The sequence below is a fragment of the Schistocerca piceifrons genome, chromosome 4 (genome assembly GCF_021461385.2).
Source record: "Schistocerca piceifrons isolate TAMUIC-IGC-003096 chromosome 4, iqSchPice1.1, whole genome shotgun sequence".
In the NCBI taxonomy this organism is placed as follows: domain Eukaryota; kingdom Metazoa; phylum Arthropoda; class Insecta; order Orthoptera; family Acrididae; genus Schistocerca; species Schistocerca piceifrons.
In genome coordinates this window covers 640,942,449-640,958,376 of record NC_060141.1, presented here as the reverse complement: position 1 = coordinate 640,958,376, position 15,928 = coordinate 640,942,449, and the positions used below count along the sequence as shown (strand labels likewise).

The window sequence follows — 15,928 nt, the reverse complement described above, 5'->3', positions numbered from 1 at the left end:
TTTCACACTATGAATACAATAAGATAATTCTCATTTATTGTTCCGTTTCAGTTACGCATGTTTTAATTACATTATATGTTTCGTTCGCTGTGAACCATCTTCAGACAAAAATAGTTGCGTCAGCAACCCATCTTGTCTGCTCAGAACCACATATCAGAATATTCTGATATGTGGTTCTGAGCAGACAGAGGGGTTACTGACGCAATTACTTTGATCTGAAGATGATCCAGAGTGATGGAAATATGTAATCTATTTTTTTTAATGTGCAACTGAGTGAGAACAATAAATGAGAATATTCTTAATTATTTAAACAGCAGCTGTATCTCTCAAAGACGATTATGTCACAGTGGCGCTGAATACCGCTGTCGTCAGATCAATGAGAAAGTGGTTTTAAATGCTATTCTTGGCTTTTTTAAGAAGTGATCAAGAAAAATGTTTTCTTGTATTGCATAGAGTTGACACTCGATCAATAAATTCAATTAAATATTGCTTTTAAAAGTCGTCCGTGACTTTGGCGTTATTTTGTGAGGACCCCGTACTAGCACATTTCATTATATGTTACATTCGAGAGTAAATTTATCGATCTGCTTTATTGCAGTGACTATGTTGCAGTTACCCTTGGTTCAGCCGAACCAGATTTCCAAAGTAATCGCTGCCCGCTGACAGTGTTTTGAATAATGCCTGCCAGTTGCTGCTGGTCGCGAGCACTTACTGAGGCAGTCTATCGAAGTACAGTCTGAGCGTCCGAGCCAGACGATTGGATCGGAACGATACGTAGGCTAGCACTGTTCGTATGAAATTACTAAGTCGTTTGGAATATGATTATACGCACCGCGTTTGTTCACTTGAGATTTTCAGTGTGAAAGATTGATGACGTTTAGTGGCATGTGGAATGATGCTAAACTGTGCATATTTAAAAGTGTTACAAGAGCCGATGACGACAGCGTCGATCAGCCGAAACCGGTCGTAGTAATAAAAATAATTGCTATTGGTCTTGGATAACTGGAACCTTCAAGAATAATATTTGAAGTGTTCGCTAAGAGTGCTGCTCTCAGCAACAAACCACAAAGTTCGTGATCTGCTAACAATAACTGTTCTTTAATCGAATCCGTCGTTATCTACTTTCTTAAATTATGAGTCATTGGAACATGTGTGGTTTAGATATTGGAGGTGAGAGAAGGGGCAATATCGTCGTAATGTGGCATGCACTCAACGGTCCTGTTATAATTTTCTAACCATTGTCAACTTCCTACTTTTGGAGCCAAATTTCGCACATGCTGACTACGAGAAGTGCAGCAAGAATGTGATGAAGGAAACCAAAGCACTAGCAGATGGGTGACAGGCACGATCTGTGCTTCGATCAACATGGCTGAGCGACTGACTGCTGTTCCCAAGCGTATGTGGATCGAGCATGACCCCCATCCACTAACGACATACCATGGTAAATGAGACAGCCTTTGACTGAGGACTTCGCATACCTTAGAATTAGTACGAACGCATTAATACCGTACCAATATGAGAGGTGAACGTTAGACATTCCTGCTGCAAAACGCACTGAAAACTCTTCAATTGTAAGTGGTAACATGTCAATAAAGTGCCTGCAGTACCTCCGTTGGTACTAAGAAGTTTAGAGAATCTTACGTCATGCTGCTTAGTCCTTTTTCCTGTGACATCAAGAGTTTATTTCTGCTTGGAATTTCCCACATTGTCGTTCCCAGCACATACATTACTTAACAATTTATGCAAACCAAAAATATGTTAGGAGCATTACTTCATTAATAGTTCCAAGTACGCAGTTTTTATTAAGCATGCATTTAGTGTTAAACATCTTTTTATTTATTTCGTTGTTTTTACATAGCAAGATTTCTTCAGATGTTTCACTGTATAACGTAATAAACATTATTGAATGTATAGGTCAGCTAGTTTACAGTTTATGCAGACAGGAGATCATGATTATAAATAAGTCACAAGACGTTATTACTGCAATGTTGAACTACATAATCCTCCATACAACAACAAATAAAGTAGCGAACTTTGAAATATCACTACTTTCTCTCATTAAGCAAAGAGGAACACTAGGATATCGCCGGCGCGGTAGCCGAGCGGTTCTAGGCACTTCAGTCCGGAACCGCGCGACTGCTACGGTCGCAGGTTAGAATCCTACCTCGGGCATGGATGTGTGTGATGTCCTTAGGTTAGTTAGGTTTAAATAATTCAAAGTTCTAGGGGACTGATGACCTCAGATGTCAAGTCCTATAGTGCTCAGAGCCATTCTGAACACTAGGTTATCAAAACTGATTGTGGAACTTTCTTAAAGACAATATCTCTTTTCTAGTGCTTGTTTTGGATATAATCTTACGAAGACAGGCAATTCAGGACCTATAAGTACTGTATGCAGTAGGAAACTGGTGTGATGCATTATAACACCTACCTGAACCGATAAGGTATTGCCTAGAACAGTTGTTCCCAACAGGTGGTCCGCGAGCTATGCCAGAGGGGTCCGCAGGGTGCTATTAGAATTAAAAATATATTAAATATATTTCATATGATAGCAGATTTTTCGTTTTGGTTTCTTCCAGCATGAGCAGAGCTTTAGCGAATGGTAACTTCTGCGTCTAGCGTCTTCCTAGAGCCAACTGACACTAGCACACCTAGTAGGAAATTACTGTTTTATTATTTATCTCACATGTCTACTCAATGCAATCTCAAGAGTAGTGCACTTGAAAGACCAATACACTCAGTTTTAATTTTTTCCTGTCATTTTCAGTTCATACTCAATTTTAATTTTTTTAAGGATTTAGTTATACTAAACACCCAGATTTGAAGAAAAAGATTTTGAGCGATAAACAAAAATTTGACAATAACAATTATGGCTAAATTGAAAAAGATTTAAGATCAAAATTTTTTCAATGATGAATATGTCAATAATTTTTCTAAGTACCAAAAATAGAAAACGTATAAAAAGAGTCTTAATTTGGCTTTTTTAGGTAATCGATAATGTGGTATGACAAGGTAGCAGTCATGCTCGGTGAGGGGGTCCTCGAGAAAATTTTGTTGGGAACCCGTGGCCTAGACCACCAGGAATGAAGAGGTCAGACATTTATTCGTATTTTTTTTTTACAAACAGTATTACCTAGAACAGAATTCGTACACTTATGACTAGTAATTTTACTTCTATCTGATGACAGCATTTGTCTTAAAGACATTTCAGTCGTTTACTACACTAACAACTGTAGAGATACAGCAAGAATCAATCCTCAATTAGTGTCCCAGCCTCACCATCCTCTGAATGTGTAGTTCTCTTCTGATGAGTGTAGATAAGTTTTAAAGAGATTCTAGTTGATGGAAATATAGAAAAAAGCAGTGGCTAGCGGTTAGCTGTCATGTGGAATATGGATTTTGTAAGGGATCGGTGATCCCACGAACATAGATGCTAGTATCCGACGCCAAGGTCGATAGTAGACAGGAGTCGATTGTCGAGTGCTGCAGGAAGTAGTGAGACTAGTGTTGACTGAGAAGTAGTACTGGAGAGTGTCGAGTGAGAAGTAGTGCTGGAGAGACGGGCAAGAATGGTGGTCGAGTAAATTCAACGGAGTATGACGAGTGAGCGCGTCCCCCTGATCGTTGTGGGGTGGCGAGTGATACGCAACAGAAGGTGACAAGTGCCGAATTTCGTGTTTCGCGTCAAGCGCGTCGGCCAGCAAGAACCATGGATTGCAGTGAGGATTGTTGTGGATGTTAACCATCATCACTGAGTGTGACGAAATACCTAAAATCAGCAACCAATAAGAGATATAATCGTAATCAGATGTGTAAGGCGAAGATAGCAACTGCCTCGTTATTTGTGTGTTAGTAGGAAATATATATTAGTTTGTACATCGCAACCTTTGTGGTCCTTAATAATAGACAAACTTTCAATCGTTCCACTATTCAGTTGCAAAACAGCCGCACTCGGTTGAAATATCCCCTAAAACCACAGCAGAAAACCGATAGCCTTTTATCCATTAAGCACACGGTCACATAATCATAATAATTAACTGTTTGGCGGCCTTTGATAAATTACACAAAATCCAGTAAAGGAATTAAACGGGGGTGTTTCAATTTGTGAACTGTAATTGTCTCGTGGCAGGGGTAAAATACAGGGAGCGAAAAACTATTTACAATTTGTACAGAAACCAGATGGCAGTTATAGGAGTCGAGGGACATGAAAGGGAAGCAGTGGTTGGGAAGGGAGTGAGACAGGGTTGTAGCCTCTCCCCAATGTTATTCAATCTGTGTATTGAGCAAGCAGTAAAGAAACAAAAGAAAAATTCAGAGTAGGTATTAAAATCCATGAAGAAGAAATAAAAACTTTAAGGTTCGCCGATGACATTGTGATTCTGTCAGAGACAGCAAAGGACTTGGAAGAGCAGTTGAACGGAATGGATAGTGTCTTGAAGGGAGGATACAAGATGAACATCAACAAAAGCAAAACGAGGATCATGGAATGTAGTCGAATTAAGTCATGTGATAGGGAATTAGATTAGGAAATGAGACTCTTAAAGTAGTAAAGGAGTTTTGCTACTGGGGAGCAAAATAACTGATGATGGTCGAAGTAGAGAGGATATAAAATATAGACTGGGAGTGGCAAGGAAAGCGTTTCTGAAGAAGAAAAATTTGTTAACATCGAGTATAGACTTAAGTGTCAGGAAGTCGTTTCTGAAAGTATTTGTGTGGAGCGTAGCCATGTATGGAAGTGAAACATGGACTATAAATAGTTCGGACAAAAAGAGAATAGAAGCTTTCGAAATGTGGTGCTACAAAAGAATGCTAAGGATTAGATGGGTGGATCACATAACTAATGAGGAGGTATTGAACAGGGTTGGGGAGAAGAGGAGTTTGTGGCACAACTTGACTAGAAGAAGGGATCGGTTGGTAGGACATGTTCTGAGGCATCAAGGGATCACCAATTTAGTATTGTAGGGCAGCGAGGAGGGTAAAAATCGTAGAGGGAGACCAAGAGATGAACACGCTAAGCAGATTCAGGAGGATGTAGGTTGCAGTAGGTACTGGTAGATGAAGAAGCTTGCACAGGATAAAGTAGCATGGAGAGCTGCATCAAACCAGTCTCAGGACTGAAGACCGCAACAACAACAACAATTGTCTCGTGTTCCAGACTGTGGCTGTAATAAATTATTTCTGAAGGCAACTCCCCTGTCTTTCATATTACCGGTGACAGAACAGTCTTGTCTAATGGGACTCTACCAGCGAAATACCATAATTTTACTGGCCAGAGTGCAATTTTTTGGAGACGTGCATAATTGCCTGTTCTGGCAAAATGAGATCGTGCTGACAGTTAGCGCCCTGGGGCGCTGTCGCTTTCATCAGCGTCGTGATCCCCGTCGTCAAACGGCCGGTCGGTCCAGCGCGGCCACGTCTTGAGGAGCGAGAAGAGCGCGCCGCCCGGACTGCTGGTGGCCGCCAGCTGGCAGTGGCCCACGACGCGGTAGTCATGCGCCAACACCCCTCTGCGCTCCGCCTCGGCCAGCAGGTAGGGCAAAGCGTCCAGCGCTGGCGGCGCCGGCAGGCGTCTGCAGAAGGTGCCCAGCAGCGCCACGGCCAGGCAGCGGCGGCCATTGCCATCGTCTGGAAGCTCCAACTCCAGGTCTCGACCCAGAAGTCTGAGGTCTGCCGCCAGCGTCCAGCCGCGGCCCTCGTATACGGCACCAGACGGCGCCAGCACGAAGTTGAACGGCAGGTCAGCCCGTCCGCGGCAGTGTACCTCGAAGTCCTGCAGGCTGCGCATCTGACGACGCTCACGCTCCACGCTCGTACGTGCCGTCGTCCCCGTGTGGCCTGTGGCAATATGCATAAAATCAGTACTTTTTGAATGGTGGGTTTGTGTTTGGAATGCTGCAGCCAGTGTCTCCGAGAGACAATTCCCTAGTTTCCACAAGTGGCGGCGCCCTGTACCAACACCGACTCAAAAGAAGGCCTCGGCGCTTCTTGGTGACGTCACGTCAGCTAGGCACGGCGAACGCCAGGTCTGTTGCAGGCAGAAACGCCTGGGCGTGCTTATCAATATAAATCTCTTATTTTTGGAAAACATGTTTGGTATTGTTCTGGATTCTGCAGGATTATTTAGATGAAAGATTTCCTTACTATCGTAAAGCTACAAATGAAGATCATAGTTCTGTATTACTTAATCCTGTCGAAACAAACGTAGATCAATATGAGAAGATGCTTTGCCCCATTGCAAACTTCGGAAATTGTACATTCAAGTAACTATATTTACTTGATCCATTTTGTTATCGAAACTTACCCCAACCCCCTTACAGTGAACTCGTTTCTTTTATTTATTTATTTATTTATTTTCGTTTGACATCGCCGCTGGAAATGTGAACTAATTTACATGTGTAAATGTCCAACTGTTGCCAGTCATTATATTACAGTCGTTTTCAACGAAAGGAATTCTAAACAGGAAACAAAATAGCTTCATACATCGAAAATACTGCTGAGCTTAAACTTTTTTAAACATGCACATTACAAAAGATAAATATTCCCCTCTTACAACTGAAAGGAGAAACTTTATACGATAAAAAAATTTATTTGATAAAACAAGTATCTCTCTTTTGCCTCTTCTTCTGTCCCCCACCCCCTCCTCCAACGTGTACAATCGCAAGATGTTTCGTTAACAATCAGTGCTCCTCATCCCATAGTCAACCAAGATTCCTATAGAAGAGCACCATTATGTTCACAGTTTCTTGTAAAAGCAACCCAGTACAAACGTAACTTCCTCAGATTTACAAATAAGGTAAAGAAGCACGAATTCTGTTGCTGCTGGACCATGAAGTTGTTTTTGTATGTGAATCCTTAAAACAGGGGGAAATTTAAGTTCAGGAGTACACTATTTGTTAAGAAGTTTAATGAATTGCACAATTAATTGATTGCAGAAATCTCTCAGAACAATGTGTGTTGGTCAACTACCGCCAATAGTTTCACATTTTTCTGTGTCAGAGAGGGAGACACCACCATTATGAGTATGCCTGCAACAGACGTGGCGTTCGCCGTGCCTAGCTGACGTGACGTCACGAACAAGCGCCGAGGCCTTCCTTTGAGTCGGTGTTGCCCGTACGTGCAGCAGGCTGCGAGCATACCACAACTTGCTGCACATACACCTTCCTCCGCCACATCGCGTCACTTGGCGTGATCACGTGGTCTCGAAAGCCGGTAAGGCAGCTTACACAGCAACAGCAAGCCAATGCCGTATTGAGTCAATATGCTTACAAGATAAAAGCTGGCTACGCTATGAACTATACTGGTGTTTGTCTCTGGCTAGATTTCTCTTAACATCACGAAGCACTTGGGCTTTAATCAAGGAGTAGTTGACTACCTGGCGTTGTCCAGGTGTGTATTTATTCCAGTCTTCTATTAGTCGATCTCTTCCTTCCAGCCCGCATCTCGTGGTCGTGCGGTAGCGTTCTCGCTTCCCACGCCCGGGTTCCCGGGTTCGATTCCCGGCGGGGTCAGGTATTTTCTCTGCCTCGTGATGGCTGGGTGTTGTGTGCTGTCCTTAGGTTAGTTAGGTTTAAGTAGTTCTAAGTTCTAGGGGACTGATGACCGTAGATGTTAAGTCCCATAGTGCTCAGAGCCAGCCATCTTCCTTCCACGCCTCTCTATCCATCTATTACTGCCTTTTTTCTGTCCACTTTACCCACCCCCTGCTCTTTGTCCACCTCCACCTGCTCCTCTGTTAGTCGCCTATCTCTGCCCCCCCTGCCTATCCCCCCCCCCCTCTATCTGCTCCTTCACCTCTATCCGTCTCCCCCTTCCCCTTCTGTTCATTTCCTCCTCCACCTCTCTTTATCAGTCTCCTCCTACCCTCTTTTCCTGTCCATCACCTCCTCCTCCCTCTCCATCTTCTGCTGCCTACTCTCATTCTCTACCTTTTCCTTTTCTCTCTCTGTCTGCCTTCCTCATTCCCTCTTTCTGTCCATTCCCTCCTCTCCATCTTTCTGCTCATCTCCTCCTGCCTTTCTTCTGTCTCTTCTTCCCCGCAGTATCTGACCATCTCTTCCTCTTTCTCTGTCCACCTGTCACTCCCCCTCTCTATGAACATTACCCCTCTGCCTGTCCCCTATATCTGTCCAACACCTCCTACGCATTCCTTTCTCCGTATTATCACCCCCGTTCCAATAGGAGGCTGGTATTTTTTTTGTCGTTAGTCTTCTGACTGACTTCATGTGGCCTGCCAGGAATTCCTCTCCTGATCCAACTTCTTCATCCCAGAGAATCACATGCAACCTACATCCTCAGTTATTTGCTGTATGTACTACGTCTACAACTTTGCTTCCGCCGTTTTTTCTCGAAGTTCGCTGCTTTATTGTGAAAAACTTACAAAGAAATTAGATTCATAGTATTACCCATCACTGGCGACTACATTCTCCCATCTTTCGAATAGCACACGAATCCCATGGCTGACGAACAGGGCGTCTTCTGTGAGGATCCATGAGTCGATTCAATTTTGCACTTGTTCATATGATCGGAAGTGCTGGTCAGCCAGACTGTATGCCACTGATCGATAAAGATGGTAATCAGAGAGAGCAACGTATGTAGAATATGGCAGGAAGGATAGGACTTCTAATTTCAACGTTTCCGTGTTTTGAAGGGTCTTGCGACATGGGGTCGAGCACTGACCTGCTGCAAAATTACCTTTACGTGTCTATCGCTGTGTTGTAGCCGTTTGTGTTTCTTTGCTGGGTTCTAACGCAAGAATTGCTTTCGATAGTGATGTCCTGTGACTGTCTTCGTCTGTTTCAGTAGCTACGAAAACGTTCTGTCTTCCCCCGCCATGCCGGTCTTCGACTTCAAAATCACCGTTCTTAAGGCGTTGAAAACATTCTCTGCACGTTCTTCCACAAATAGTTCCCTCACCATTGGTCTTACCCAGCATTTTAAGAGCCACAGCCTCAGATTTCTTCATGTTAAAGCAGAAAATTAAAACTTCCCGCAAATGGCGAGAAATGGGTACGTAAGTTTACGTACTTAAGCGAGAATAACCTTATGATGCAATCACAAATCGACTAACATTTTTATGGAATTATGTTTACAGATGCATAAGCTTATAATATTACACCTGTGACCAACTACCTGGCCGGCCGAAGTGGCCGAGCGGTTCTAGGCGCTACAGTCTGGAACCGCACGACCGCTACGGTCGCAGGTTCGAATCCTGCCTCGGGCATGGATGTATGTGATGACCTTAGGTTAGTTAGGTTTAAGTAGTTCTAAGTTCTAGGGAACTGATGACCTCAGAAGTTAAGTCCCATAGTGCTCAGAGCCATTTGAAACAACCATCTGAACCCCACTTTCCGCTACTGCAAAACGGCGGAAGCAAAGTTGTAGACCTAATATTTCAATCTCTGTCTTCCGCTGCACTTTTTGCGCCGGCCGCGGTGGTCTCGCGGTTCTAGGCGCTCAGTTGGGAGCCGCGCGACTGCTACGGCCGCAGGTTCGAATCCTGACTCGGGCATGGATGTGTGCGATGTCCTTAGGTTAGTTAGGTTTAAGTAGTTCTAAGTTCTAGGGGACTGATGACCACAGATGTTAAGTCCCATAGTGCTCAGAGCCATTTGAACCATTTTTGCATTTTTTGCCTTCAACAACACCATCTAGTAGTATCATGGAAATCATTCCATGACGTATTAACAGATATCCTATCATCCTGACCCTTCTCCTTGTCAGTGTTTTCCACATACTCCTTTCCTCCGATTTTGTGGAGATCCTCCTAATTCCTCACCTTATCAGTCCACCTAATTTTCAACATTAGTCTTTAGTACAATATCTCAAATGCTTCGATTCTCTTCTGTTCCGGTTTCCCCACAGTCCATGTTTCACTACCATACAATGCTGTGCTTCAGACGTACATTCTCAGAAATTTCCTCCTCAAATTAAATCCTATCTTTCATACTATTAGACTTCTCTTGTCCAGGAGTACCCTTTTTGTCACTGCTAGTCTGCTTTTGATTTCAGTCACTGTTATTTGCAGCCTAAGTAGCAGAATTCCTTAATTCATCTACTTCATGGCCTGATGTTAAGTTTCGCGCTGTTATCATTTCTGCCGCTTCTCATCAGCTTCGTCTTTCTTCGATTCACTCTCAGTCCATATTCTGTGCTCACTAGACTGTTTATTCCGTTCAGCAGATCATGTAATTCTCCTTCAATTTCCTTCAGGATAGCAATGTCATCAGCGAATCGTATCATTGATATCCTTTCACCTTCAATTTTAATTCCACTCCTGTACCTGTCTTTTATTTCCACCATTGTTTCTTCTATGTACAGATTGAACAAAAGGGCGAAAGACTATATACCTGTCTTACACCCCTTTTAATCCGAACACTTCGTTCTTGTTCATCCACTCTTATTATTCCATCCTGGCTGTTGTACGTATTTTATGTGACCCGCCTCTCCCTATAGCTTACCCCTATTTTTCTCAGAATATCGAATATGTTGCACCATTCTACATTGTCGAACGCTTTTTCTAGGACGACAAGTCCTTTAGTCTTGCTTACTTTATTAACCGCAATCCCAGAATTGCCTCTCTCATACCTTTACTTTTCCTAAAGACAAAGTGATAGCCATCAAACACATCCTCAATTTTCTTTTCCATTCTTCCATATATTATTCTAGTAAGTAACTTGGATGCATGAGATGTTAAGATGATTCTGCAGTAATTCACGCACGTATTAGGTCTTGCAGTCTTAGGAATTGTGTGGATGATATTTATAAGAAAGTCAGATGGTATGTCGCCAGACTCATACATTCTACACACCAACGTGAAAAGTGGTTTTTTTGCCACGTCCCCCAATGATTTTAGAAATTCTGATGGAATTTTATCCATCCCTTCTGCCACCAAGTTGTCTTAAATCCTGGCTGGGTCCCCCATCTCTTCTATATCGAATCGTGTTTCTTCTATCACATCAGACAAATCTTTCCCCACATAGAGGCCTTCAATGTACTCTTTCCACCTATCTACATCCCTCCTCTGCATTTAATTATGAAATTCCCATTGCACTCTTAATGTTGCCACTCTTGCTTTTAAATTCACCGAAGGTTGTTTGACTTTCCTATATGCTGTGTCAATACTTCCGACAATCATTTCTTTTTCGATTTATTTACATTTTTCATGGAGCATTTCGTCTTAGCTTCTCTGCACATCCTGTATTCCTGAATTTCCCTGAACGTTTTTTGCTTTCTTCCTTCATCGATCGACAGAAGTATTCCTTCTGTTACCCATGGTTCTTCGCGTTACCTTCTTTGTATCTCCGTTTTTCTTTCCAACTTCTGCGATTTCGTTTTTAGTGATGTACATTCCTCTTCAATTGTTCTTTATTGCTTTATCTATAGCCTTAGAGAACTTCAACCGTATCTCGTCATTCCTTAGTACTTCCGTATCCCTCTTCTTGTCATATTGATTCTTCCTGACAAAGCTCTTAACTTTCATCCTACTCTTCATCACTACTGCAGTGTGATCTGAGTCTACAACTGCTCCTGAGCGCGCCTTACAATCCAGTATCTGATTTCGGAACCTCAGTCTGACCATGATGCAATCTAACTGAAATCTTGCTATATCACCCGGCCTTTTCCATGTATACCTCCTCCTCTTGTGATTCTTGAACGGATTATTCGTTATTACTAGCTGAAATTATTATGGAACTCAGTTAGTGTTTCTCCTCTCTCATTCGTTGTCCCAAGCCCATACTCTCCTGTAACCTTTTGTTCTACTCCTTCCCCTACAAGCCGCGCGGGATTAGCCGAGCGGTCGAGGGCGCTGCAGTCATGGACTGTGCGGCTGGTCCCGGCGGAGGTTCGAGTCCACCCTCAGGCATGAGGGTGTGTGTTTGTCCTTAGGATAATTTAGTTTAAGTAGTATGTAAGCTTAGGGACTGATGACCTTCGCACTTAAGTCCCATAAGATTTCACACACATTTGAACACTTCCCCTGCAACATCATTCCAGTCTCCCATCACTGTTAGATTTTCATCTCTCTTTGTGTACTCTATTACCCTTTCAGTATCCTCATATACTTTCTCTATCTCTTCATCTTCAGCTTGCGATGTCGGCATGTGTACCAGATCTATCGTTGTCGGTGTTGGTTGCTGTCGATTCTGATAAGAATAAACCTATCACTGATCTGTTCACAGTAACAGACCCTCCGCCCTACCTTCATATTCATAACAAATCCTACTCACGTTATACCATTTTCCGCTGCTGATGATATTACCCTTCACTCATCTGATCAGAAATCCTTGTCGTCTTACAGTTTCACTTCATTGACCCCTACTATACCTAGATTGAGCCTTTGCATTTCCCTTTTCAGATTTTCTAGTTTCTCTGCCATATTCAAGTTCCTGACATTCCACGCCCAGACTTTTAAAACGTCACCCGTTCGTTGGTTATTCATGCCTTTCCTCATGGTCACCTAACCCTCGGCAGTCCCCTCTCAGAGATCCGAGTGGGGGACTATTTCGGAATCTTTTACCAATAGAGAGATGATCATGACACTTATTCAGTTACAAGCCCCATGTCCTGTGGATACACGTTATGTGTCTTCAATGCAGTGTCTTACTTCCACCGTATTTCTTTGCATATCGTAACGAATATTTGTATTAAATTTGATTGAATCGTTCTAGGGCTTTAGGACGAGCTATTTACCAAGGCTTTGCCCACGTATGCACATTTTAAACACATTTGACATGTATTTAACAAATTTCACACGTATTAGTGGACACATTTCACTATATACGTATCGAATTTCGCCCTGCAGTTTCGTTTTCAGCCATTTTGGTGGGTGTGACATCATACCTCCATAACTACGTGTCCTACATTGACATAATTTTTGTGGTGTCAACCTTAGACACCACACTAGAGGTTGCGATAATCGATAGCGGTCCAGCACTTGCAACCTCTCTGGACTCGCTGGCGCTTGCAGCGCCGCGGTATGACACGGACAGAGACTCGCAGATTGCACCGGTCGTGAGCGAAGTCAGATTAGAATAGCCTTCAGCTCGCTAGGTTCGCAGCCTCTAGTTCGCGCATGTATTACGCGCGTAATACCAGAACTGTATTATCTTGCTTGTTGTATAATCCAGTTAATGTTTGTTAACGAGTCATTTGTATTCAAGAAAGATAGTTGTTATTAGTTATGTTCCTGGAGTGCAGTAACAGGACAAATTTAGATAAAAGTTATTTACTAACCTATTCTAGTACTAATTATTATAGCATGTTCCAGATTTCTACAACCACCCCACTTGTGTTAGTCTCTATCATCCCACTGAAAATCCCACGGGTACTGATCGAAAAGCATCCTGCATTTCTGTGAGGTCATGACATGCTGCCATCGACCTTCACATCAATTTTGCCGCCTACGAAATATGTTGTGAATAGATTTAACAGTAAAAAAAATAATAAATTAAAACGTAGTACATAATGTAACAGTTTTTCATGCATCTCAGTATTTAAGATGTCTTATCTCGTGAACTAAGTGTCGTAGAATGGTCTGATGTAGTTGGTACGTTCAGTGGTAACTCTGAATACTGTCTACATAATATGTCATGCATAAGTAGTAAAGAAGTACTGAAATGAAACGTCGTGCTTCATGCGGCAGTATTATTACATGAACAGTGAAAACGTGATAAGTGGGAAATTTTTTCCCGGTCATCGTTTTGAGAGAGTTGCCAGCGAGAAAATTTTCGTTAAGGCTTGAAATTGTCTGTAATGTTTGTTGCAAATCGCTAAGTGGTCTTATTCGGAAATATTGGGCGATGAAATTACGGGTCTTCGCGTGTCTTGGGCTACACTGATTTTCCGCCCCCACCTTTTTGATAGCTAGGTGGCTCTCGCCTCCACAGCGATTCTTTTGAGACGGCACGTGATATCTGTACCAAGTTTTGTTGAAATCGGTCCAGTGTTTACGTGATATGGAACATACATACGTAGATACGTGTACATATATACATACATACCGATGGTCATCCAGTTTATAATATATTTAGTATTTCACAGTGTTAATTCGTTGTGTAACAGGAGAGAACCAGGAGGTTGTGTAGTGGACTAAACTCTTAACATACGCAGAGCTTGTAATCAGTGTTTGCATTCAAGTAAAGGGAATGGAAACACTGCTTCAACATGAGGACCGAAAGCTGAGTCATGACCAGTGACTGTCAACAAATGGGATCCAATCCCCGTCTACCAGGGTTCAACATCATGTGACGCCAATTACTCTGAAGTTGTACTGTGCGATTCCTTTCCCTGTCCTGGCACTCTCTCTGCTACTGTAGCTGTTTTTATTTTACTAGCCATGTGCTTGCCTCAGTTACCGTAGGCGGCACATCTCAAATGTGGCTCCACAAAGTAGCAGTTTACAGTCTTTGGAAAATGGTATGAAATTCCATGATGACTTCTGAAGGTACAGACCTGCTCGTATAGCTTACTCCTTTGTAGAGGATCTCAAAAATTTCAAACTCTTCCAACATGTTGTATAGTGAGAAGCATTTTGTTGCAATTGCCACACATAGCAGATTTATAACGTTTCATATTACAGTTATAGAATGTGATGGCGTGCTGTGAAAATTTATAGAACTATGTAAGCAGTTGCATTTTGGGAATTCTGTGTAGTATGGGCACATTTGTTTCAGCTGTTATTGTTACTGATCCCAAAAAGGTAAGTTATGGGCATTAAGAATGCTATATGATGTCGGTAATTCGGGAATACATACGAATAAAAAAGTACCGTGGCTGACATTAATCCAAAAATTAGTGAGCATTTTTAGAAATTTTACATATTTTTAAACTCAGATATTCAGAATTAAATCCTTTTTTTTAAAAAAAGAAAATTAATCCTACAGAATTTTATGGAAAGGAGGGGCTGTATTCACTCAGCTGGAATGCGGAGCAGATGGAGAGAGTGATGATGCCTGATTGCCGTATCTAGCGATCTTCATGATCACGGTAATTGTGTGCCAACAAATATGGGTTCAACATTAAGTAGCTCTGAAAATAGTAAAGTTTTGGTTTTTATCTCTGTATTTTTACTGTAGTGTTATTTGGATCTGTTTAGTGAGTTACTAGTTTTCAAAAAGTATCAGTCTGTAGACATTGTTTTGTTATTGTCTGTGTAGCGTAACGTTCATTTGTACATCCAAGAGAAGGGTAACTGTTTTCTGTACATCCATGAAGCATGAGAACTACACAGGTCAAAAGTCAAAATTGATTATATATTTTCATATGTCAGAAATGTAATTCGTAATTAGTCGGAAACCACAATTAATCTTCAGTATCTTTGAACTGAATATTTGTTACCTCTAAGGAAGATGCAATTAACACCTGAAAGTTGACTGATAATTGGCTACTGACACCGTCAAATCAACGTGATTTCTTTGTATGCACTGTCAGTTTTTACTGCGCAAAATACATAGAAATATTTTATAACACATAAATTTTTGTTATTAGATAACTTGTGTTCATTATGGTATAGCATCGTTCTTGCCATCCCTAACTATACAAATTAATCTAGAAGACGTTTCATGACTGGTTGGCTGACAACAATACCGTAAAAATGCCAACTGAACTTGCAGGCTTCAGTTACATACCGGAAAGATTGTTTACAAAAGGTATTGTGCGGTTACTTTTCTTATCCTAGTCCTGCTGACTTAGTGGTCCATCTATTTTCACAAAATGTCATAATCTGCCCCATATACCTTCCATTAATTCTTCAAACTATAAATCTACCAGTGAAATTCTTCTCCTCTTACAGTTCCCGCTGAAGATACACTGTATTTTTTGTTGATTAAGTAAATCTGCTGAAAATGGTGTGGCAAAGATTAGCTAAGCCACATGCTCTTGGTGGTTTCCGGGATGGATCTTTCAGTCTGCCCTAGTGTGTACATTATAA

The 15,928-nt window shown here is 41.9% G+C and overlaps 1 protein-coding gene across 1 annotated transcript in view; it reads right to left on the bottom strand.

Annotated features, from left to right (window-relative positions):
• Nucleotides 1–5,335: 5,335 nt before the first annotated feature.
• LOC124796085 (peptidoglycan recognition protein 3-like) overlaps nucleotides 5,336–15,928 on the bottom strand; it is a 39,759-nt gene continuing 29,166 nt past the window's right edge. The window contains exon 3 of the mRNA XM_047260171.1: nucleotides 5,336–5,835. Within this exon, the coding sequence (XP_047116127.1) occupies nucleotides 5,336–5,835 (500 nt within the window). The remainder of the gene's footprint in view (nucleotides 5,836–15,928) is intronic.